Genomic DNA, 27,029 nt, shown 5'->3' with positions numbered 1-27,029 from the left:
CATGAATGTATAAAATACATGTAGATACTAGTCTATTTTGTCATTTACACCATAAAATATACACAAACTGATTATAAAACGTTAAAATTCATCAAAACTTACAGACGTGACTACAGACCATACATGGTGTCATTCCCAGCTGCGAGAAATGTAAGCAAACGTAAAGATGTAGTATTAGATCATAACTGCACAAAATTAACTGGAGTAAATACTGTCCTTAGGTCATACTTTCGTAGCCACCTCCCACTACTACTGTGGTGAGCTCCAGCGCAGCAAGTATCTGCTTAAAATGCCCCTGTGATGCAAATCATCCGCACTTGAGCCCGTTCTCCTATGCTCAAATCAATTGTGTATCCAGGTTAAAGGAGATCGCTTTGTAACTTCAAACCAACAGAACGATGTCTGTATGAACTGCTGACTATCAGAAGCAATAAGGGAGGGTGGGAGGGAGGCTCAAGAGGGAGGGGATATGGGGACATATGTATGCATATGTCTGATTCACTTTTGTGTACAACAGAAACCAACACAGTATTGTGAAGCAATTATACTCCAGTAAAGATCTATTAAAAAAAAGAACCTGCTACCGTTGTGGTGCTTTTGGAGAAGACGATGGGATAGGGTGGTTAGATAATAAAGGGAGGCTACCTGTGTTTTATAATATGGAAGCAGGAACATGCAGGATCAGGATATGACTGAAAACAAAAGGATGTATATACACGCACCTCAAATTCCTATCCTGTTAGTAGATCTCAGACACAGACTTATTATTATTCCACTCAGATTAAAAAGGAATATTATACTGTCCTCAGCTACATTGAGTTTTATGAATAATTGTTTTCTGCAACTGAGTGCGCTTCATGGTCATGACACCCATTTTAATTGCATAAAGGATTATAACCAGTAGATCCCAGGAGAGAGTTCTGGGGAGAGACTAACTGAACTTTATGTTTGAATCTGTCCCTGAATTTCAGTTGAAGTTTGCTCAAGGCCTTTTTTGAAAGACACGTTGCTTACGTAGGGAAGAAACTGCCAAGATAGGAGGGAGGAGAAAACTCGTGTTTTAAAAGAAAGGAAAGGGCTCATTTTTCATGGTACAGAACATTTCAACATATATGGAGGGTAGGTTCAATTGGCTTTAAATTGCTACTGGAGAATAGTAAAATATAGCTTACCCTTCTTGCCAATGGGCCCGGTCTTGCCAATATTGCCTTGGTCTCCTACATCACCCAGTTCTCCTTTAATTCCTGAAAAGCAAAGCATGTCATCTTTATATCCTAAGGTTTTATCTTCCCTTTAATGATGTGCCTAGTATATGATATTCACTTGAAGGAAATACTGAAAAGTGCATTCTTCTATCTGTGGTATATAATAAACACCCTGTGCTATATTAACTATTTTAATAGCATTATAATGTACGTATTAAAATTAAAATGTGGGTGAGTGTGACAGTCCTGGGCCTGACGATATTAAAATGCAATATTTCTAAAGAACTACAGCAGAGGATGTTTAATCTAAAGGTCAGGTAAGGAGCTGAGTGAAAAAATTCTTGCAGTTTTTTCTAATTCTGTTCCTCCTGAGATCCACTTTGGCTTCAGTCTGGGATTCTATTTCCTCGCTACTTTAAAACAAATTGGACTAGCTTAGCCATTTTTTCAAAGGGGAGGGAACATACAATCATAAAACCTAGTGATTAAAGAGACATCAGAGATTGTCCCACCAAGTTTTCATCCAAAAAAATGTAATCAGGGGTTCCTGAGTGCCTACAAAATTGTTACTAATTTGCATTTTTAATCCATGATTATCTAAAAAATATTTACCAGTTGTAAAGCTATCTAGTTGTGAGAATAATTTTGCAGTTGATTGTACATATTTATACAATAAGAAGAGTTTAAATCAGCATTTCTCAAATTGAAGTCTCAAAATCCTATGAGTCTTTTTCTCTCTTTAGCTTACTGAAGATTTTAAAATCAGTGGTCTAGGGCCATCACCTTGCAGCAGGTGGCAAGGAATAGTTCTAGTGCTTGGAAGACACGCGCTGACACGTCACAATCCAGAAGCTGTATTCTGGCGAGACTGAGTCTTGGCTTGTGAGTAAAACCATTCCCTAAGAGCCTGTGTGTTATATTCTCATTTTCTTTTCTCCTGTTCTTCCCGTATATACCCCACCATTTGCCAAGAGATCTTGGAGAAAAGTGAGTAAATCAATGGATCAGACAGCTGTTTCTGCTCTTGCTTTTCTTCCCCCTCACACACTAAGCCAGCCAGCCAGAGGTGCTTAGCACGGCATCTGAGGGGAGACACAGCGGTGAACATGGCTGTGTTTCTAAAACTCAGAGTTTCTTAGATATTCCCAGAGACTGCAATTCTCCAGGGCTCCCAGGGTGTTCCTCTCCCACCAGCCCTAAGGATGAAGCTTGAGAAATGTGTTCGAGTCTTGTCGACAGGCAATCTCATAGGAACTCTCTGGTGGCAAGTAAATTCATCTAGGAAACACATCTCATGAATCTCTGGAGTGGAGGGTGTTATGAAAGCTGTAACTTCCAAGGCAAGTCCAGTAGAGAGAGAGCAAAGTGTCAAAGTCATATCATGTTACCTACCTTTCGGCCCCATGCGTCCCACTTTGCCATGCTTTCCCTCCTCTCCTGGATCTCCTTTTTCACCCTCATCTCCTTTAGAAATGGAAAATGAATGAGTGGAGCAGCTCAAATAGTAACATAAGCACAGACGCCCCAGGAAAAGCTGAACATGGTTAGAATCCATCCCTCAGCTCAGTGCTGGCCTTACAACTTCGATTTGATTATGTCTATAGGCCCATGTGAACGGGACACTCAGGGAAAGAGTTAACACTTTTCTTTCACTTCTTCCGTGTTGTTAGAAGAGGTAATCAAGAGGATGTGACCATTGGTTGACCAGCAAGCTAGACCCTGGCAATCAGCGGCTCCTTACCCTCTCCCCTGTCCTTGGAATGTATGTTCCACCCAGTTCCCATAGCCCAAGCCATTTCAAGGATGCAGCCTTGAGACCACCTGGACTGAATACATGCCCGAACCCAGTTAAGGCATCTATATAAACCTTTAAGATTCTGGTGGGTGAGTGCAGAGATCGACTAGTCTTAAGGCCACTCAAGATGAGCCTTGTAACTCCCCTTGCTTATTAAACCTCTCACCTACCAATCTGGAGTGGCCTGTCTCTTTCTTCACCTCCCCTTGCCCTCTGTGTATGGGGTCAGTTTCAGATTTCACCGAGGAAATTCCCAAAATTGCGAACCAACACACATCCAAATCTGTATTTAAAGAATTACACTTATTGGCAAATCCCTGAGAAGTTTGTTTGGCCTGGCAAATCTTTATTCTTGCTGGAGAATCTGGCAAATTCTGGAAGCCTGTGCGTGTATATATATATATATATATATATATATATATATATATATATATCCATGTACATGAATATCTATGCACAATATGTATAAATATATAATACAAATATACATTTATATATTATGTAAATATATATACATTGTATACATATATAATAGATAGATATGTAACCATATATATAAATTTATAACCCTCTGACTGCATGCTTGAGAACCCCCAAATCATAGGCATGGACCTGGAAGATAAGAGCAGAAGACTAGCTAGGAATGGGAAACAGCTGCAAGGCAGTTCTGTGTGAGCAGTGGCTATTCTAGTCATAGGTGGGTCTAGCTTTAGCAACGTACCCAGTCAGGAAGAACTGAATTAGTGGTTTGATGAAAGGTGTCCCAAACTGTGAATCAGGAATCCTGGATTTTAATGCCATTTTAGTCACTGATGGGTTAAGCAAATTTTCAAAAGTCAGTGACTGAGCTTACTGGCTTTGGAGTGAGGTAGATCTGGAGCTTCTCAGCTCTACCGTTCAGTGTCTGGAGAAAGTCGGCTATGTCACCTCCCTTTATGAGCCTCATTTTCCTTTCCTCTAAACTGAGCTAATAACACCTACTAAGGAAGGCTCTTGAGAAGTTTAAATAAGATATTATGTGTGAAAGACCTGGAACGTTGCTGTACACCTGAAACTTACACAACATTGTTAATCAACTATATTCCAATAGAAAATAAAAATTAACAAAACAAAACCTGGAATATAAGTGGTTAGCCATGGTGGCTATCGTTGTTCTTTCCTTTATACTTCAGTTTCCTCATCCTTAATGTAGAGATAACCCCCACCCTCCCTAACTCTCCCAGTTGTATTACGATCAACAAGATAAGCATGTGGGGCTTCCCTGGTGGCGCAGCAGTTGAGAGTCCGCCTGCCGATGCAGGGGACACGGGTTCATGCCCTGGTCTGGGAAGATCCCACATGCCGCGGAGCGGCTGGGCCCGTGAGCCATGGCCGCTGAGCCTGCGCATCCGGAGCCTGTGCTCCGCACGGGAGAGGCCACAGCAGTGAGAGGCCCGTGTACTGCCAAAAAAAAAAAAAAAAAAAAAAGATAACCATGTGAATGTGCTTTGAAAATAAAGAGCACAACACACAATATTATTAAGACGAGCTACCTGCCTTATCACCACAGCAATCTCAGGACAGGAAGGCATCCTCGTCATCACCAGTGGAAAGTGGTAGATAACAGACTTCGTAAGACAAAAATGAAATTCCTGGGATTAGATTAGATTAGTTTGGGAGAGAGAATGTTGAGATGTTTGTTCATTTATCCAGAAAAAGCATAACAAGTCATTCTCTACTTTTTTTGGAGAATGAATGTTAATTTTTTATTTTTTTTAGAATGTTAATATTTTAAATGAAATAATATTTTAAATGGAGCAGTTAGATTTCCAGGTTGTGAGATTGGTCAGGCATTGGAACCCTTCACACTCGAAGCTCTAGTATCTCCTTCTGGGGAAGGATTTCAAAAAAGATGCACAGATGATTTGTGTGATCAACCCAGTGGGGTGAACTGGATGAACTAGATGGTGTTTCTCTAGCTAAAGTTATTAGTACATGTTTATCAAGCAGTTATCCTGGGTGCCAGTACTGTGCTAATGTGATCATCACAGCAATTCTAGGAGGTGGAAACAATGACTGCTCCATTTTCTGAATGGAAAAACTGAGACCCACCGAGGTTAAGTTGTTACCCTGTTGTCATAGAGCTTGTGAGTGATACAACTAGGATTCAACAATATGTGTGTCTCTGCCTCTCCAGATCCCTACTAGCAGGTAATTGTTCCTTCTAGTCTAGGATTCTGTGACTCTCAGCAGACTGTGGAGTTTACAGAACTTGGCACTGTGCCACATTTTCAGGGAGAAAAGTGGAGATACAGAAAGTGAGTCTTGTTCCTTTTTAAATAAGATGGATAGTGGGGAGGATGAAACCAGCTCAAGGTCTCAGTGACTTAATTCATAGGGACTGTATCCTTGCGGTAATTTAGTATAAGTCAGACCTGGCTTTGCCACTCATGAGCTGAGGGACCTTGGGAGGTCCTTCACCTTGGGCCTTATTTCACCCGTTTGTACAATGGACAAAATAATACTTTTTTCAGAGAGTTTTTTGTTTTTGTTTTTGTTTTTTTTTTGCGGTACGCGGGCCTCTCACTGCTGTGGCCTCTCCCGTTGCGGAGCACAGGCTCCGGACGCGCAGGCTCAGCGGCCATGGCTCACGGGCCCAGCCGCTCCGCGGCATGTGGGATCTTCCCGGACCGGGGCACGAACCCGTGTCCCCTGCATCGGCAGGCGGACCCTCAACCACTGCGCCACCAGGGAAGCCCCTTAGCTCCATTTTACAGATGAGAAAATGAGGTCAAAGAGAGGTTCAATAGCTTCCCAAGGTCACACAGCTCGTAAGTAATAAAGCCAGAATTCAAACCAGGGAAAATGCCTTCAAAGCTTTTGTTCTGAACAAGGTGTATGATTGGGAACAAATTTCTGTTTTAACATTTCTGGGCTTGGGGATTCCTGTTCTGCACAACGGGACCAAAGATGCGTGCCCTGCTCACCAAAGGGCAAAATCAAATGCAGGCATGTACGTGGTTTGGTGAATCATAAAACCACACTAATGTGAATTATTGGTGCCATTATTATTTCTTCTCTCCCCCTTCTTAGGAGCTTTCCCATTCATTTGCAAGCAAGTATCTAACTGGAGGTAGCCAGGTGAGTGACTTAGTCATCTGCTGCTCCCTGGTGGTTCCTGATGGAGACCTGGGAGGGTGAAAGCAGGATTCTTCTTCTTCTGACCTGTGTGCCTGAATCCCAGCCTGGTGGTGAGAGGGCTGCTGGCAGCGATGAAGTAAACAACGTGTACCCTTGCCTTCAGCTTGGGTCCCAGCTTCATTTGATCTTTGGGACTTGTTTTAATGAGAACAGAAGAGAGGCGTAGAAGCAGGCTTTGGAAAGGATCTCCCACATGGAGCTCAGTTGTCTATTACCCTCTTGGCGATATTTCATTGGATTAGTAGGGCAATTTAGACTTACTTTCCTTCTTTTAAAAATAGCCACTTCCATTTTAAAATTAAATGAAAAACTATAAACTGTGATGAACTAATTTCAGTTTTACAAAATTATTTGTTTCAGCCCCTGCCAGGCCACCAGCTTGTTGTGATAATCTCTCCAGCAGAATTCCAGCAGAGCACACAGCTGACCAATTTTTCTTAGGTACAATTTTTTTTCCCCAAAAAGCAAAAACTCTTTTAAAAGGAAATTCTAGTTTGAAATGAAATAGCCGAACCTAGGTCATTATCCCTGCTCAAAGGAAGTAATTATGAAAACTTAGTGAATTGGTTTTGGAAATGCTAAAAAAAATTCACTGGAAGCTGGACTTTTCCCACTGCCAGAATAATCTATGGACTGGGGGCAAGTTGTTAACAATCCTTCTCCTGGTCAGCCTTGGAACTGAGTGATACAGGTGTTATGGTGTGCTTTATCAGTGAGGCCAGGTTCCTACCTAAAATATGTCCTCCCCAACCCTACTTACGCCCTTTTCCCACGTATGCTGATTGCATCTTCATTTTTGGAAATTTTCATAGTTGTATCAATTATCGTCTGGACCTCTCATATATATGAGATACACTAGTAAGGTCATAAAGTGGACCACATCCCAGTACTTTTCCTTCCGCAATCACGACCTCATTATTCCCCAGAAACATAAAAAAGAACAAAATAATGCTATTTGCAGCAAGATGGATGGACCTAGAAATTGTTATACTGAGTGAAGTAAGTCAGACAAAGACAAATATCTTATGATAGCGCTTATATGTGAAATCTAAAAGAAAATGGTACAAATGAACTTATTTACAAAACAGCAATAGAGTCACAGATGTAGAAAACAAACTTATGGTTACCGGGGGAGAAGAGGGGGAGGGATAAATTGGGAGATGGGATTGACAGGTACACGCTACTGTATATAAAATAGATAACTAATAAGGACCTACTGTAGAGCACAGGGAACTCTACTCAATTCTCTGTAATGGCCTATATGGGAAAAGAATCTTAAAAAAGAGAGGATATATATGTATAACTGATTCACTTTGCTGTACACCTGAAAGTAACACAACATTGTAAATCAACTCTACTCCAATACAAATTTGTTTTAAAAAAGAAAAAGAAAACTTTTCAGGCCTTACTGGGACCTGCTATTGTTTGCCTTTCCTCTATTCACCCAGCTTACCAGTCCCTCTGTGCCTCTACCTACCTGCCCATATGCCCTGGATCCCTTCAACTCAGTCACACTCACAAGGCTCACCCTAAGGGAAAAGGAGTGCACTGCACTGGAGAAAAGAGCTCTGGAGAAAGTCGTTTCATTTCTCTGAGTCTCAGTTTCATCCGTAAAATGGAGGAAAACTTCCTTACGTCAAGGGATTGTCGGGACTAAAGGAGACAATGCGTGAGAGGTGTGCAGCAGTGTCCGGTGTTTAACTCATCTATTCTTGTTTTAATGAGAACAGAATGGAGGTACAAAAATGATGATGATGATGACGATGAAAGGTCATCTCTTTTGAACCTATCTCAATCCTTATTTTAAAATCATTACTTACTTTTTTATTTGACTAGGCATTTTTTTTACTCATCACTATGAAGATTTTCACGCAAAGATAGCTAAGTAAATATACACCCATTAAAGATACTGAGGTATCTGTAACAATGAACAAGTTGTCATTGCTTCATCTCTTTATTTTTACCGATTTTTTAAAAGTAAATTATAACCAATATTTCTCAAAGACTTCAGCAAGTGTCTCTAGAAGGTAAGAACATTCTCCCATGTAAACGAAATATCATTATATCGATCCTACTTTTTAGTGGGCTGCGGGGATTTGTGTTTTCATTTATCTGGAGCCCATACTGCTGTGCTGCATATAATCTAATGAAAAACAGGCGAGCACTTAGGAAGAGGAGAAGACATTCAGAGGAGTAAACCGAAGTTCTCTGAAGACAAATCATGACAAATAATTTCATTTTCTCTTCTGAAAGGACTACTAAGAAACTGCCATGACCAGAGTGATTGGAAGAAGACAAATTTCCACTGGTCTTTCACAGAAGACAGCAGTTCCTGGGAAGCTGGGGTGATATATTGATGAAGCCCACAGGTTCCACTCTTACATATCCTGAGTTCAAGTCCTAATTATATCACTTTCCAGCTTTGTGAACTTAGGGGGTAATATTTAACCTTCCAAAGTTTCTGTTTTATCTGTAATTGGAAATGACTAGAGTACCTACATGTTTAGTCTCCCATATTGAGGGTTGTTTCCTTACTCTGAGACACATGGTACTTTGATTCATTTTAATAGCTTTGGGATGGTAATTGCGGGCAGAGGAAAACATCACTAATAAGGTTTCTCACTTCCTTTATTCCCTGTCTAGTCTTACTTGTACAGCTCCTGTTCATAGCCTGAAAGTGGGATTCTTTAACTGTCTAAATAGTCCTATACCCTAGAACTGGCACCCATCACTTGGTTATTGGGAGCCAATAGGAAAATATTATATTTAGATATATATTTTAAATTTTTTTAAGGAGAAGATTATCTTTAATTTAAAACCAGGTATGGCTTACTGATCCCCCAAAGATAGCACTGGGTACACAGTGTCGAGAGACTACAGATCCACAGTGACATTTTATCACAGCATCTTTCTTTCTTTGAGACTCTGAGGGGCAATTTTCTTCATATTTCTTTTAATGAAAACATAAAAGTTGAGCAAGCAAGCATGATTTCTAAGTGAAAAATCGCTTGTAAACATTGTGTTTGGCATCTTCATGGCCGTGAGGTAGCTTATCTGTTGATAGGGGAGACCCTGACCTTGGTCAACCTTGCTTAAGAACAATAAACAACAGTAAGGCTTCCCTGGTGGTGCAGTGGTTGAGAGTCTGCCTGCCGATGCAGGGGACACGGGTTCGTGCCCCGGTCCGGGAAGATCCCACATGCCGCGGAGCGGCTGGGCCCATGAGCCATGGCCGCTGAGCCTGCGCGCCCAGAGCCTGTGCTCCGCAATGGGAGAGGCCACAACAATGAGAGGCCCACGTACCGCAAAAATAAATAAATAAATAAACAACAGTATGTTTCTCCATGATTAGTAAAAATACGGTGGTAGCACATAGGTCCTCTAAGAGATTTTTCTGAGATTCTTCCCTAACATTACCTCACCTGGTTATGATGAATGTGCGTGAAATAAGACCATTCTAAACAGTTAACGCTTTTCGTACCTTTTCCACATTTAACATGTTCGCAAAACACTGTTTATTCCTGTTCACAGTAGGGATATGTTTACCAAAGAACCACGTTCATCTTAGTCCATAGCAAACTTCATGTCTTTAAGGAGGAAAGCTGTCCCAGGGAGAATCTTACATGGGAGGTGACAGCTTTTAACCAAGGTGAAATTTTCAAGGGGCTCAGCCTTCAGAACCATTAAGTCTATTCAAACTGAATGAGTGACAGGACTGTCATTCAAGTTTCCTCCAGAAGCTTGGTGCAATGAACTGGAGTTTTATAGTCTGTTATGGGCTGAATTGTATCTTCTCCCCAAAATCCATATGTTGAAGCCCTACCCCAGCACTTCAGAATGGAACTATATTTGGAGATAAGGCCTTTAAATAGGTGGTTAAGTTAAATTGTGGCTTTTAGGGCAGTTTTAATCCAATCTGACCGGTGTCCTTACGTGAAGAGGAAGTTTGGACACACAAAGGAACATTAGGGATGCGTGCACACATCCCTGAAAAGGCCATGTAAGGACCCAGTGAGAAGACAGCCAACTGCAAGCCAAGGAGAGAGGTCTTGGCTAACAGAGACCAAATCTGCCAACTCTTTGACCTTGGACTTCCAGTCTCCAGAACTGTAAGACAATAAACTTCTGTTGTTTAAGCCCCCCAGTTTGTGATATTTTGTTATGGCAGCCCTAGCAGACGGAATCATAGTCACAGAGATCTAGGTGCAAATCCTAAATCTCCACTTAACAGCTCTTTAATCTTATCCTAAATAATTATCCCCTCTGCTTCAATTTTCTACCCTGGAAAATTAAGATAGTTACAGGTGTCTCATGGAGTTACTGTAATATTAAATAATACTATGGATGGCAAAATTTATAGAAGAGTCCCTTGCACTGAGGGGACTCATTAATCCACAAAATCTGTAACTTTCACCTACCTGGGAGCTTCTACCTGTGCTTCTGGTAACGGCCCCACAACTTGCCATAGGAAACAATACTAGCTTATTCTCGATCCACGTAGTTTGAACCTTCTCCACAGTAACTGGTTCAGCAGTGGACATGTGGCCCAATGAGAGCCAACAAATTTCAATTGGTAGATAAGTCTCCTCAATAACTCAGACAGTTATGAATTTCAAGACAGAGACTTGCTCTTTCTGCAGGGGTTGCAGAGAGGATAGACTATTACTGAAGTATCTGAATCTATTTTAGCACCACAAAATAAGACCCTTCTTTAAAATGAAGTCATTATAGGGGAAAAGAGAACCAAGGTGTTTTTGATTCTGAACACATCACTTGAGCCTGGATATAGCTCTGCCTGAAACCCTCCCTGTTACATGAGTCTATAAATTCCTCTTCTCTCTTTTGTTTGTTTGTATGATTAACCAGTTTAAGTTGGATTTGGTTTTGTTTCTTTCACTTGCAAACACAAGTTTCCTTACTATTATAACTACTAGACACTGATCAGGATCTTCTCATGAGGAGATCAAGACTTCAGGAGAGAATGGGCAAGTAAACATAATTACTGTGATAGATGCTGGAAGAGTAGCAGTTATGGGAACATAAAGGAGAAAACATCTAACTCTGCCTGCTCACACCTAAAACTCTCCTCTATTCTTTCTCCAGAAGAAGTAAACGAGATCCCTTTCATTGGGCTCCACCAGAACAAACTATATCTCAAGGTAAGTGCAGAAGAAAATAACCTAAAATACAAATTTGTCAATATATTAGGGCAGGTTGATACTAAAACGTTCTCGTCAATAAAATTCATGTGGATTTTTATCTTTTGTCCAATTCCATGCACCCTGTAGGTCCAGCTAATGTGTCACCTCCTCTACCCAAGAGTCTTCTCAGCATCTGCCCCCATCTCCCTCTTTAGCAGTCTGGATTAATCTCATTCTCTGAAGGTAATTCCCCTCAGATTTCATAGCATACACCACATTGTGTCATAGATGATGGGACGCGTTGGCGATGATATATTATTTTCTTTGTATCCCTAGTACTTGGCACAGGGTCTCAGATGCAATATGTGCTTTCTCAATAAAGGTTTCAAAGTAAAAGGAAGAACATTCTTAAAAACAAGATGGATGAATGTGAGGTTAATGAAAATACAGTCAAATTAGTTACTAATTGATTGAAATGTCAGTCTTAATAATGGCTGATTAATGAATTGACTTCAGCTTGCTGGGGGGAGTCTATGGGAAAGGCTTATAATCTAGTAAGGCAGCCCAGGCAAATACAGACAGTCCCTGATTTATGATGGTCTGACATACCAATTTTTTGACTTTACAGTGATGCAAAAGTGATATGCATTCAGTAGAAACTGTACTTCAACTTTGGAATTTTGCTCTTTTCCTAGGCTAGCGATCTGCAATATGATACTTTCTCTTGATGCTGGGCGGTGGCAGTGAGCTGCAGTTCCCAGTCAGTCATGCAATCACGAGGGTAAACAATCAATATGACAACCATCTGTACCCAGACAACCGTTCTGTTTTTCACTTTCAGTACAGTAGTTAATAAATTACATGAGATATCCAACACTTTATTTTTAAAAAGATAATTTTGCCCAACTGTAGGCTAATGTAAGTGTTCTGAGCACGTCTAAGGCAGGCTAGGCTAAGCTACGGTGTTCCCTAGGTTAGGTGTATTAAATGCACTTTCAACTATGATATTTTCCACTTAGGAAGCGTTTATCAGGATGCAACTGCATTGTAAGTTGAGTAAGATCTGTACACCAATATCTGTCTCTACTGTTCCCTCCACTTCATATTTTTGTTTCCTCTTCTGATTTACCCATCTTCCAGTATCACTGCCATGCTCCAATGCCCCAGGCTCCAATCCCCCAGGCTCCAATGCCCCATGCTCCAATCCCCCAGGCTCCAATGCCCCAGGCTCCAATCCCCCAGGCTCCAATGCCCCAGGCTCCAATCCCCCAGGCTCAACACCCAAACTGGCTTTGACCCTTTCCTCCTTCCTAACTCCCACCTTGATTCTTATTTTTTCTCACGTCCATCCTTTCTTTTTCCTTCCATCTCTACTGCCATTGTTTTACCTCTTCCTGTCCTTATACACTAACCCGTGTTCCTTGCAGGTGAGCCCTAAATGGTCTTCATGGTGTTTTTATTCACTGGTGGTTCCAAGGGCCTAGAATCGTGTCTGTTGTATACATAGTTGTTGAAATCCTGGTTTCTTTGGATCTGAACTTCACTTTTTCAAACCACCTTGCAAACTAATCTGTATAAAATCACATTTTCATTATAAAACTGCCCCATTCAAAACATTTCAGCAGTTCCTCTGTGTTTCTAGGCCAAGTCCAAACTAATTAGTCTAGTGTTTGGGCTTTCACAGACTGGTATCAATGGAACTTTCTGGCATTATTTTCTGACATTGACCTGCATAACTTTCTATTCCTGCCCGACTTGTCTATTCATTGTTCATTAAAATGTCTTTCAATGTCTGCTCCCATTGAAAGGCACGTGGTTTTCTCTCTGTTTGAAATTCATCTCCTCAGGGGAAAAACTTATAAAATAAAAGACATATATGACCATATGAGAAATTAAAGGTCTTTATATGACGAAAGATGCCACATAAATATATAAAGTTTATCAACAAAAATATGAGAGACAAGGAAAAAGTCAAACACTGACTTAAAAAAAATGATTAATATTTTTAATGTACAAAAAGTTTTTGCAAACTGCTTTGCTAGAAAAGACAACAAATGAAATTAAAAGGTAATCTAAAAATATAAACAGTAAATGATGGATAAGATGCCCAGACTCACTATTAGTCACAAAAAGATATATGTGTAAATGTCAATGTCATATTTTTCCATCATATTTAGTAATAATTATAAAAGATTAATGGCATCTGAAGTTGCCATAGCTACAGAAAGCACTCAGTCATTGCTTTTGGCAACATAAACTGCTACAACATTTCTACAAAATAATCTGTCAATCATGATTAAAATAAAAAACCCACATACTCTACTTTACCTTAGCAAACCTATTTTATGGGATTTAACTGTAAGAACAAATGTATACATGAGAATGTTTGCTTGTAGTGACAAAAAAAACCCCAAAACATAAACAATCTGAAAGTTTATCATCCTGAGACTGATGAAAATATGAGGAATATTGTGCAACTACTAAAAATAATGAGAAAGATCTCTGAATAAGGAGTGAGCTCCAGGTTCTATTATGTAAAGAATGCCTCTTAGAGAGTCATATGCATATGATCCCATTTAGAAGAAAGAACAAATGACCAGAACAAATATAGAGAAAAGTGTTAATAACAAGCTATTAATGATGGTTACAGGAGAGATTTGGATCTGTAAAGGGCAGCGTCACAGTGAAAAGAGAGATCATTAGCTTTTTCTTTATATATCCTTATTTTGTACACATTTATACATGCTATGTGTTACGACAAGCCTGAATTACTTTTATGATTTAAAAAATAAATCATAAATAATATAAAAGAACTGTGGCCCTTTCCTCCTTTTATAAATCGTACCAATGAGTCGTGTCTCAAATTAAATTCTAAATTATCTGAATTTACTGGTAGAATTATTTCCTTGGTAATTCACCATCTGGCTCCTTGTTACTACTTTCTAATTGCTGCCTTGAAGTATTATTTAAAAATGCATTGTTACTTAACTTCAGAATGTAAGTTCCTTGTGATAAGGGCAGACATTCTACACTTTGTTCTCAACAGCTGTTCAAACTTCACAATGTGCTCACTCATTCATTCCTTGGACAAATATTTACTGAATTTCTACCAGCTACCAAGTTCTGTGCTGGACCCTAGGGATACAACATTAGCTTGGACAAGACATGACCTAAGCCGAAAAGTTTGGTGGGAAGGAGGCACCAAGCAAGGTCTTGTAAATGTCATGAATGTTCTGAAAGGGAAGTTACTGCCTGTTTTGTTGGCTTCTAACAAGGTGAGCCTTTGGAAAGATCAATGATGTAGGGGTAAGGAGACTAGGCTTTTACTCATCTCTACTGCTGTCTCCTCAGATGACAAGATTACATATCAAATAAGAAAATAAAATGGAAGTGCTTTTTCAATATTAATATGCTAAACAAATGCAAGGAAATACAAAATGTAAGGAGATGTGTATATTGTGACTAATTTATCACAATAATAATAATATCAACGTCAATAATGATAACATCTAACGTTTATCGGGTGCTTAATATGGCCCTAGCTGGGCTGTTAATATGCATGGCATGTTGTCAGCCAATCCCTTTACTGTGCCCCATCCATTCCAGGGACCCATAAACTTCATTCCCCCTTCACCTCACTCCTGTGTAACCTAGCAAAGAAAAGTGAGAATTTCAAGAATCCTGCAATCCTTCCTACTTGAATTACAAAGCACCCACTCTTTGTTTTCAGGCTTATTTTGTTTAAAAAGAATTCCTACTTGGAACCTGCAAGTCTTTTGCAGTCACTGCATGTCCGAGTAACAGGGAGGAAAAAAACAAAAAATAAAACACAACTAACATTATCCTTAATGAAAAATACAACATTAAGTTTTGTGGGGCAGGTTTTCTTCTGCCTGAACATATCATTCATTATTCAAACGCATTCACAGCCAAGTGAGCAGAAACAAATGCAAAGAGGAGGGATCCCATCCATCTAGGACTGAGTGCTGTGTTGCTGCAATGCAATGCAGTAGTTAAGAACAGGGCATCTGGGATCAGGCGCTCACTGGCTGTGAGATTTTGCAACTACTTCAACTCTTTCAGCCTCAGTTTCCTCATTAGTAAATCAGAAGAGTGAAACATCTTCCCCAGGGTGCCGTGGGGAGGAGTAAATGTGATGATACATGTGAAGGGCCGAACGGTGCCTGGAATGCAGTGATCGCTCAGCAAATATGACATTATGACGGTATCACCCAATCGGCCCCCAGAGCTTCTAGCCACTAGAAATTAGAGGGATACATATTTTGTAATAACCTATAAGGGAAAAGAATATGAAAAAAATATAGATGTATATCTTGGATATATATACACACATATATATGCATATATATGTATACCTGAAACTAACACAACATTGTAAATGAACTATACTTCAATTAAAAAATCAATAAAATAAAGAGAAACCCCCCTAAAAAAAAAAAAAAGAAAGAAAGAAAAAGAAAAAGAAATTAGAGGGATAAGAAGAGGCCAAGGGGAAGCGATGCAGCTTTTAGCTCACACCTTGGCTGTGCGGGTCTCCCACGCCCTGGCCGATATATATTTTTGCTTCCAGAGATTTGTGCTTCTGGCATTGAAATGTTTACAGTACTCTATAGATGTGACATATAATATTCTGTCTAAATTTTCTTTCAGTACAAAGTGGGGCAGAAACAAATTTAAAGAAAAAGAGTAGTGTTGTTATTAAGCGTAAGTCGTAACTGCTATTATATAAACGAATATCCTGGTCCATGTATATCCCAACTATCTGTGAGAAAGGCAGTCCTCCCTGCTATCACTAAATAAGACAAAATATAAAAACTAAGAGTCGAGGCTACAGGTCATGTGATTAGTTTTTATTAAGGAAAAATGCCTAAAAAGTATTTATGATGTGTCTATTTTCAACTGCCTATTGGACTTTTCCATCTGGACGTTCATAGGTGGCTCAAACACAGTTTGGAACTCATTATAATCTGCCATTTTGCTTCTGAAATCTCTCTAATACACCCTCTCCCGACAGCCTTAATGCATCCCTTGTTTTTAATTCATGTTCCACCAAGAGCTTCTCACATCCTTCAGTCTATCATCACCCCTTCCAAGAGATTTATCTGCCTGAAAAACAAATTTAATTACATCATTCTCCTACTCAAAAACTTCCATTGGCTACTCTGGTTTAAACGATCATTTGGCTGCTCAGACCTGATAAATACAACTTCTACAGAAGAGCTATGAAACCTGGAAAAAAAAAAAGAGAGAAAGAAGAAAAAAGAAAACCCAAGGTACAATGAAGATTAGGTTAACAAAGCATAAGGAAGCATATGAATATTTACATAGAAGCCACTGGAGCTGGGATAGGGAAAATAATTCTGTCTTCTACCTTATTAAAAGATCCATCCTATTTAGCTAAAAGGAGGTAGAACGAAACTTAGTTCCTCTTCCCCTGGACACCCCTGCTCCAAGACGAGGTCTCTACTGACAAGAAAGTTGAGTCAGTAACTTTGTTACATGAGTGATGTTTTTTGACATGGCAGAGTACTGCGCCCTAACCTCATTCCAAAAGGTAAGACAGAGAGGGATATAGGAGGACAGGCAGTGGAATGATGCATTTTGGTAGTTTCAGTTCCCAGTAATAAAACTTTTTAGGAAGGCACAGGAACACCTTGGGAGCTGTGAATGCTGGAGGTTTTAGTTTTGCATACGCTCATTTGTTCAGAGTTAAAATGTTAGTCAATCAGAAAGAGGGAGCAGGAAAAAGTTCCATGTTAGTATTGTTGGGCAACATTAAAATAATACCAACGTGGTATTGCTTTCCTTGATCATCAGGAGATGATAGATATAGATATAGATACAGATATTGTTGATTAAAAAATATGTACAACCTAAAAGTTGAGAGTTAGGTTTTATTTGGCAGACAAACTGAGGACTTCAAGCCCTGGAGGCAGCATCTCAGGTAACCCTGAGAAAACTGTTCCCGGGAGGCGAAGGGGGAGCTAGGATATAGAGGAGTTTTGCAACAAAGGGCAGGTAGTTGGAACAAAAGATTACTATTTATGAAAGAAAACTAGATATCTCAAGTTTAGGAATTTAGTGCTTTTCTATGTATGGGAAGATGCAAGAGTCTGGGCTCACAGAAATCATTCCTTTGATATGCACCTCAGCTCTCTGGGGCCAGTATCCTGTGTTTTCACACTTGAGTTTCCTCAGGGCTCACCGATGGGAGTGGCTGCAGTCTGATGGTTGCTGAATGGCAGGTATTCTTTCCTTCCTGTGTTCCCTCAGGGCTCACCAGCTGGCCTTTGGAGGTGGCTGCAATCTGTAATCGCTGATAACTGTGACATCCTTTGTTTACTGATATGACAGGCAATATTTTATTTCTCAATATAGATATAGATACCTACGTATATGTTAATCAAAAATTGCCCATTTTAATAAAAATATAATGTCCCCTTAGGAGTACTCTAATCTAGGAAGGCAGGTCATAGCCCTTGCCTTTGTACACTCTAGGTGAGCCTTATTTCAGTGTATTTGGTCTGTGCCTATGGGCTAGTACTGGCTTTTCCCCAAGATCATTGGTGGCATTGTCCAGCCTTGCTCCGCAAGTGCTAGGGCAACACTGATAAAACAGTTCCAGAGACGCTCCCTTGTGGTATATCGAAGTCTCCCAGTCTCTTTGGGGACTTTCATTTTGGTCTGGAGCACATTGTCACACTTGCTGCCAACTTCCCATTGGACATACGGGCCTCTTCCTTTTGGTTGTCCTGTCATTTGGTCACTCAGCATGTGGTCTGATGAGAGAGAGATGACATTGTCATAGCTACTGGCTCTGAATATCAAAATCTTTTTCTAAATATTTGTTCATCTCAGGCCAGGCAGAACAACACCATGTAAAGTATTTTTGACTGCAACCAGTATTGTAATATCTTACACATACACCCATCCCTGGGTGATATGTTACATAAATGACCTTCAGAGGGGTCACAAACAAGAGTACTGTGCTTTAGTTTCCTTCTCTTTAAATAGGGATAATGATTCCTATAATACGTCAGTGGAGCTAAAGCGAAATAATGGATAAACCCTTTGTAAATTTTAAAGACTCGTATTTATACGATCGATTTCACAGATACAAGTATTGTCAAGAGACCTGAAAGGATGCTTCCAGAGTTTTCAAAGCAAGAACAGTCACAATAAACAATTTGAAAACAATTAAATTATTCAGATGCTACTTGACTTGAGTCTCTGAGTGTCAGATTGTAACTGCATATATTTATAATTCTTTTATCAAAGAGCAGAGGAAGCTGTAAAATATAACTGAAAGAATTTTGGAAAATTATAGAATATTGCAGATCATATAGCAGATCCTATAGCAGATCCTATAGCAGATCCTATAGCAGTGTGAAAACCCGACAGACTGGTTATCAGTTGGAATACCCTGAAAAGATGTGGAGAGGACAAATAAAACCGTTTCTAACAGAATTAGAAAGTTTCCAGAAGTAGTATTTCATAAACACAAATAAAAAGAGACACCTAGGTTGTATATGGCCTACACATACGGCTAATGACCTAAGACCAACAGAACTGCCTACCTAGGGTACAGACAGTGGCTAAAGGAAAATATTCCTTAAAGGAAAAAAAGAAGAAGAAGGAAACATGGAAAAATAATTCTCATTCTCCCTTGGGTTTTGTTAATCTGTGGTTTTCTAATATTTAAAGAGTCCTTAACGATGTGTCAGAGATGGTGCTCAATGCTTTATGCGGCTTGGCTGAGTTTTCCTCCTCACAATCCTATGAAGTAGTCACACCATTACTAACCCATGTTACAGATAAAAGGACGGAGGCTTGGTTTTTTCTGTCTTAATTCATTTAATCCTACTGGGTGTATTTACACTATTATTATTCTATTTAATTGATAAAAAGCCCCAGGCTCAACTGGAGAACTCCAGAAAGAAAGCACCATTAGTGAAGAGAAAGGGTGGTCTCAAGTTTGTGAGCGTCTGATGAGTAAAAGTTGACTAAAATAGGTAGGAAACGGCAGCAAGGAGCAGAAGGTGGTGCATTTCCCTGGTAGATTTCTGTTTGTAGAACCAAGGTTACAACCTATGAGCCTTTGTTTAGGGATGTGGGAGAGAAGACTTATGGTGACTAGTAACAGCAATGGAAGCTAATGAAAAAAAATGATAGCTGAGCTCTACGCTACACGTGTCTTAATTTTCAAATTAAGCTTTTGAGATTGGCCATAAAATTGTCTCCATTTAAAAAATGAGGACGCTGAGACTTAAGATCACATCTGTAGGTAAGTGGCAGAGCTCAAATTCAAAACCATATATTCTGTCTCCAAAGCCCATGATCTTTACCAACATGCAAGCACCTATTACTACAGTCCCTCGTAACGACTGATATATAGCCAAATTATTATGTAAGTGAGTTGGGGGGAGAAATGGTATGGGTAAAGGATACAACTTTCTTAAATGAAACAAGCTAATTTTTTTTTTTTTTTTTTTGGTTATTACATCCTCACTCATCTTTGCCCACACTTGGATTGCCTGGACTTCTATTCCTCCCCTCCTGACCTAACCTTGAAATGTTTTCTTGGCATCTTATTCAAAGGGAAAAAGAGGAGAAAAATGGGTTCAGAACATCCATCCATTGGAATATAAAGTTGAAAAAGCCAAGTCTCTTAAAATTTTGGTCTGACCTTATGCATAACATACATATTAAAACTCTTAATGAAAGAATCCGGTGAATTAATACAATTTAAAAAAAAGGTTTTGGGGGGGGCTTCCCTGGTGGCCCAGTGGTTGAGAGTCCGCCTGCCGATGCAGGGGACACGGGTTCGTGCCCCGGTCTGGGAAGATCCCACATGCCGCGGAGCGGCTGGGCCCGTGAGCCATGGCCGCTGAGCCTGCGCGTCCAGAGCCTGTGCTCCGCAGCCGGAAAGGCCACAACAGTGAGAGGCCCGCGTACCGCAAAAAAAAAAAAAAGGTTTTGGGAAAATACCTACTTGCTTAACCTCTCTGATAAAGTCACCAGAAAGAAATCAGCAACTTAATTTGTACCAAGGTGACCCAGCTAAAACCGTTCTGTACCATGTTTATACATTGACCTCCTTTTCTAATGTTAATTTATAAAACCTAAGGAAGGATCATTTCATGCCTAATGAGGATGATAAAACCCGAGGACAATGGTAGAACACGGCGGGATGGAACAATGACTGGCTTGGGAATCTGGAAGAGGGGTTTTAGCTCTGCCACCAATGAACAGCTGTGAGAACTAGAACACGTGATTTTATCTCTCTGGGCTTCAGTTTTCACAAATGTAAAGATAACTGGTGTTAAACCAAATAAGCTCTGAAGTTACTTTATACATAGTGAGACTTCTCATTGGAGTGTGAAAGTGACCCAGAAATTGCTGGGCATACTAGCCATCTGTTTGGAGGCTTGAGAACACTTCTGGGAAATAACTCAAGTGTGTCAATTGCTGGGATCCAGAGCCATGTTCAGCAAAAATACTGGCCAGATTGAAGTCCATTTCATAGAGGTAAGGGGTTTTCTGGGAAAGAAACTGCCCCATAAGACAGAGGTTTATGTCCTGGCAAAGCCACATGTACCTCGTAGTGTCTGGCACTCAGATGTGGGCCATAGGGACCAATAGGAGCTTTAAGCAAAAACTAAAGTAGCGGTTTCATCCTGCCCTGTACAATCCTGTGATGCAGTCAACACTGCTTAGGGGTCCCTCCAGCTGATTAGACGGTTTAGCATTCTGAATGGAGCATGAAGTCCAACTAGAATTGAATCAGGTTCCAACCCGCCACCTTCCAGCTGTGTGGCCTTAGGCTAGTGACTTAATAGTTCTGAACCTAGGTTTCCTCATCTGTCAGATGAGAATTAAAATGTCTTCTTTCTCAAAGTCTATTGAGATAGTTCAACTTAAAAATGGCTGGATAGCACTCACGCAGTACCGGGTCAATGGCATCTATTCAATGTGTGTTAGTATTACTGCTGCCACCACCATGATTGAGGTTGTCATTAGAGTCATGCTGAAGGGGAGAGAGCCTTTCTTGGCCCCATGAGTTCATCACAGGCCAGTTGCGTGGAGTCAAGATGGTTACTTGTAGGAGTTGCAGTGCCCTCAGAAGCAAAGGAAAGCCTTCCTTACTGAGTGAAGTGGCACTGAGTTAGTGGCCAGGCCAGGTTGAGACAGGGGCACCAGGGAAGTGGTGGTACGGCTGTGCTTACAGAAAACCAGTGGCCGCTGGTGGGAAAGTTCTTTGACCACTGAAGTGGTACAATGACAGTGTCTCCCAAGACCAGTTGTTTTCTTGGAAGCATTGCGACACATTTTGGGGAACTGCAAGACATCCTTGGAAAGTATTTTCAAGGAAACGTCAGGGGATCTTGGAAAATTTGGGTTTGTTTACTTCATCAAAAGTATTTATTGAGCAATCTCTATGTGTCAGGAACTCTTCTAGACAGCAGGAAAACACACTCAGCAAGATGAACAGGGTCCCTGCTTTCATGAAGCTTGTATTCTAGGACGGACTGTAGATATATAAAAACACAAGGGATTTTCATTTAGTAGTAAGTCTGTGAAAATAACAACAAAATGTCTTTCGAACTATGACAGAGAGTGAAGGGGGTCGTCAGGCAGGGCCCCACTGTGCAAATGGCATTTGAGCTAAAACCAGAATGAGAAGAAGGAACTCTCTTTGGGAAGATCTGGGGCAAGTTTGGGTCAGACAGAGGGAACATCAAGTGCAAAAATCCTGGGTCGGGAATGGGAGACAAAGCAAGGATGCCTGAAGCAAACTACAAGTGGACAAGTAGTTTGAGGTGGGAGAAGTTGGGAGAAGCCAGATGGATCGCAAAGGAGCTTCAAGACCACATACATAGACATACACCCAAATTTCATTGAAAGAAAAACCTCCTAAATCAAAACCCAAAATAAACAATAGGGTGAATTATCATTAATTTCCAAACAACCGAATGAAGTGATGGAGTTCATTATCAAAGAGGAGGCACGTCATCACTTTCAGCATGTTTTAGGGTCCAGTACAATGTTGGGCTGTGAGCTTGCATAAATTCCATGTTCTGGGGCAGAGTCCTACCCATTTATCAAAAAGGGGTCAGTGGGCTGTATTTTCAAACATGATTCTAATAGACTCTAGTAGATGTCATGGAATGACAGTGGACACAGAGCCAGAAGGCCAGGGGTCAAGTTCAAATTGCATGACTCTGCAATATCTACGTGGAAGACCTTGGGACCTCCACTTGGCCTCATAGAGACTGTTTCCTTATCTTTAAGGTTAAAGTAATTGCTACCACGTTGAAAAATTGTGAAACTTAAACAAGATAATGTATTTGAAAGTTCCTTGGAAATTGTGGAGCATCACCCAAATATTTCTTATTGGTTTTACATTTCTTTTGAACAGTTCTTGTTAAAATTTCTTGTCATTGCAGTTTTCAAGTAAACCACTAGAGGTCAGAATTTCACACAAATTGTTTAAGGAAACCACCAACGTGGGGGAAAAAAGAAGGGAACATTTTCTTACTAAGCAGCATAAAATAATAAGTTTAAGGCATAGAAAGAAAAATAAAAATGGCTTTCAATGAAGAATTTTTTATAACTGGAGCAATACTCATTCTCAAAATGACTACTCAACAGACTTAGACAAATAGGAAGGAGAGGAAAGATAAATAGAATCTGTTAAGTATCTATTCATAATGTCTACACAGCTTAAAGTTCACTTTGATTATCCGATGTTATTCTTAAAAGAGGTCTGTGATGAAGCTCATTTTGCAGATAAAGAAACTGAAGCATGAACAGATGTAATACCATCCTGAAGATCAAGCAGATTCAACCCAATGTCTTTTTTTCCCACTAAGTCAAGCATGGGAAGTAGTGCAGTAAAAAATGGTGTGTCTGACTTAGACAATATATTATATGACAGAGTAGCATTAATGGTTTTCCATTTGCAACTCTATATATTTTTATTAAATTCCAAGTCTCCCAAATGAATTTAGGGAAAACTCCTTTTATTGTTTGTTTCTCAGAGTATCTGGAAGTGTCTGCGCACAGTGCTGATGGCTATGGTATTGAGACGATTAGCCAGGGAGAAAAATACAGACCAGCTTGCTCTTAAAAAAATATATTAAACAAAAGCAATAATCCAGTTCTTTAAAATGTTTGCTTAGCCATCAAGCTTTTTTTTTTTTTTTTGTCATTTGTAGAGATAAATATACAAATCTGCCTTATTCACGGGTGGGGAGGACTGTCACCATGTTCATGACAGGATGAAGTAGAGTAGACGGCAGTTTATATCTTGAGAGAAGAGAAAAAAAACATGCCTTGTGTTTTGGTGTATCCACAATGTCTAGCACAGGACATAGAGCAGAGGAAGGGCAGTGATGAATAGGTTTCTGATGTTATGCATGTGGTACACATACAGGCAATTTGCAAATTAAAAATGAGTTAACTGACCCCAAGGGTTTGCACTCTAACACCGGCTTTCAATGTAGGTACAAGTTCTAAGACAAGTTCTTCCTTAGCTTGAAACCTTTAGAATCCCACATGATGCCTGGGACTTAGCTGGTATTCAGTACGTTCCAGAATCTTGGATTCTTTTTAATAAAAAAGCCACTGAGAACCCATTTGATGCCGAGTCCCCAGGTTCTAGGGGAAGAAGAAATCATACCAAGTCCATAACTTAGCTCTGAAACCCGGAGTTCTAGAGGGCTTCTTCCCAAGTCTTTCTTCCCCAGGAGCACTTGCTTCTTCATTCTGTCACATTTCTGCTTGTAATCATCTCATAATTTCTACACAGGCTCAGGCAGAGAGTTAAAGAGGTTTCCATTATTTGAAACCTCAGAGTTTCTAATGCGAAGGGAGAAGTTTTGTGTTACGTTAAAAAATGAGGGTTGGAAGACTCATGGTGGACCCCATGCTGGTATCCAGCAAATATTAACTGCCCTCTGCTCTCCCTCCTAAATTATTTACGTCCCCATTGCTCATGACACTAATATATGTCATTTAATGCACTGCTTGTGCCTAAAATAGTGCTTAGCACTTAATAGGTATTCAATATATGCTGGCTGAGTTGGAACGAATAGAATTGTTGAATTGGACGATATTTTGGACATTATTTTAACAATTCTTTGTCCATTCTTCTTCCAGTTTGAAAGTTGCAGTTTCTCTGCAAGGAAAACTGCTTAACAGTTCTATTCTAAAATGGGTTCTCCCATTTGAAGGGACAAAGTTTTAATTTTAATTTTTAGCATTTCCCATGAAACCCCAGGAATAATACAAAGTTTCCTCTATTCTATGAAAAGTCCAGTAATGGTTTTAAGTAAGTACTTTATTTCTAATTGAAACTTTGTTTTCTGAACATTTACCCTCGCATTATTCATTTATTCACCCAAGAAATTATTTGGAAGCCCCAAGGCCTCATCGTTCTTCCCTGCATTTATTTTATGGTATCAAAGGTTAAAACTTGGATTGCAATCTTAGGAGGAAATTAATTCACTGATTAAGAAAAATGCACTTTAAGCAATACACATTTAAATAACTGACAAGCACGGGGAAATGTTTTTCTTTTTTTTTTTAAAGACCCTTTTTTTCTACTTAAAATTTTAAGCAGATGCAATTCTTCCACCATCTAGCCTGGAGAAACATAGCATGAATTACTAATGAGGGAGCACCAATTTGTGCTGCAGTGACCACTTTCAGAACAAAAGGGTCAGAGCTGAAACCGGGAAAACAACAGCATTTTTTTACCAACCAGTTGCTGGAAGCGCATTTGGACCTTGGCTCTACTTGAAAAACAACGTTTGCAATATTCTATCATCCTTCAGCTGAAGGCACTTGGCCCTAAAACTCCACTTTCAAATAAAGAAATGTTCATTTCTATGCTACCTCCAATCCTTGATGAATATTTTCCTCTTCAGAAGCCCCTTAATTTATGAAATACATGAAAGAATTCATTTTTACTTTACTGAGCTTTGGTCTAGTAGCTTTACCAAAATCAGTCTGAGGAAGCAGTTGGAGTAAAAACAGCCCATGAACAGGGATGCTCTTAAGGAAAGGATTCCGGAAGGTTGATGTCTTGCTTGTGTATCTCCCCTGGAGCAGCATGGAAGATGGAACTTCCCCCTGCCCTGGGTGAATTCCATCACAGCCCTGCCCCAGCCTTCCAGCACCTCCCCACGTTCTCTTACCTAACACCAAGGGAGATCTTAAAATAAGTAACAAGACATTGATTTTTCTAAAATAGAAGGAAAGTGAGAGAACTCTAAGGAAGGGAGTAGAGAAAGTCATTGGGGGCTAGAGTGGGGTTGAGAGATGAAGTAAGAGAGCTTACTTACTAGATAAGAGCGTTTCATTTTTCTTTCCTCACCTTTGGGTCCTGGTGAAACTATGTGTGTGGCACAGACTTCAGTCGTAGGACGACTATCAATGTCCAGACCCAGACTCTGAATTTGCAAAAGAAAGAGCAACAGAAGGATGAACTGATTCCTTCGAAGATGGGCTCCGAAGCCACCCATTGCTGTGGCTCTTCAAAAAAGGGCCGCCCAGAAGTGCCAATAAACAGCTTTATTTTAAATAAAACCTTCTTCTTTGGGGAAGAAGGAGAAATATCTGGAACACACATTCCAAAAAGGGCTGTAAAAACAGGAAGGAAGCATATCCTAGGTTGTTTATTTTCTCAGTGTTCCAAATGAACCATACATTGTCCAGACTGTTTATTTTCAAGTGACAACAGTTTATTGAAAGTTATCTCTGAACTAAACACTCAAGTGTGCGGGTCAGCAGAAACATCTGAGAGAATAGAGGGGACAGAGATACCTTCAACTCAGTGCATGAATGGATAATTTAATACCCAAATTGCACTTAAATGTTGGGGTTCCAGAAAGATGGAGCCAGAGATTTCTTGAATTACCTACATATTATGTAATCGTTATGCATGGCATTGAGCTTTTTCACAAGGAAATATTCATTACTGGCTGCTGGTAGCAGTTGAACACTAGTACTCCCAACTGATCTTCATGACCTTATTTCTTTCTTCTCTTGCTACAAAGAATTGTCTTGGGATTGAACCCCAAAGGAAGGAACACCACTTCACTGCAAAGCAATTTCGCAAAAACTATCAAGAATATTAAAAATGTTTATGGCCTTTGCCCTAGTAATTGGCCTTCTGGTACACTGTCTGAAAAAAATATTCTGAAATGTGGGCAAAGCTTTATTTAAAAGATGTGGCCAAAAGGCGAAAGGACATCAGTTGCTTAATGATATGTTAATGGTTGGCAAGTCATCGTTAAGTACAAATGCATGAGAGTACGGCATGACAATTTTATTAAAATGGTGTTTTCAGCAAGTTTTTGATAAAATGGGGAGAAAAAACCTTGTGGTATCACATTTGTTAAAAAGCAGACCAGATATAGATACAGATGATGTAACTACAAATATAGCCATATATACAGAGATAGAAATAGAGATCTCCTTCTCTCTCTTTCTACATTTATCTGTTATCTGTCTATCTATCTACCTATCTATCTATCTATCTATCCATCTATCTGTCAGCTTACCTATCTGTTCCATCAACCCCATGACCTGTATGAGTAGCCTAGACTTAGTAAGATTCTGAAAAACTAGAACCAGGTCATATAGCAGGGAGATTTCTTACCTTCTCCGTTCTTGGAGAGG

General features: G+C 39.9%; 1 protein-coding gene across 4 annotated transcripts in view; it reads right to left on the bottom strand.

Annotated features, from left to right (window-relative positions):
* The window catches only part of COLEC10 (collectin subfamily member 10), a 172,098-nt gene that overhangs the window by 14,659 nt on the left and 130,410 nt on the right, over window positions 1-27,029 (bottom strand). For 3 of the 4 annotated variants that reach the window (XM_019932091.3, XM_033842851.2, XM_073794678.1), the window contains 2 exons: window positions 2,598-2,669; window positions 1,173-1,244 (listed from right to left, as the gene is read on the bottom strand). In XM_019932091.3, coding sequence (XP_019787650.2) covers window positions 1,173-1,244; window positions 2,598-2,669 — 144 coding nt within the window. Of the gene's footprint in view, window positions 1-1,172; window positions 1,245-2,597; window positions 2,670-25,722; window positions 25,871-27,029 lie in introns of those variants that run through there. The other variant, XM_033842852.2, reaches the window with a different exon arrangement.

This window comes from Tursiops truncatus, chromosome 17 (genome assembly GCF_011762595.2).
Source record: "Tursiops truncatus isolate mTurTru1 chromosome 17, mTurTru1.mat.Y, whole genome shotgun sequence".
In the NCBI taxonomy this organism is placed as follows: Eukaryota; Metazoa; Chordata; class Mammalia; order Artiodactyla; family Delphinidae; genus Tursiops; species Tursiops truncatus.
Note: the sequence above shows the minus strand (reverse complement) of the source record. Positions and strands in the feature narration are given on the sequence as shown.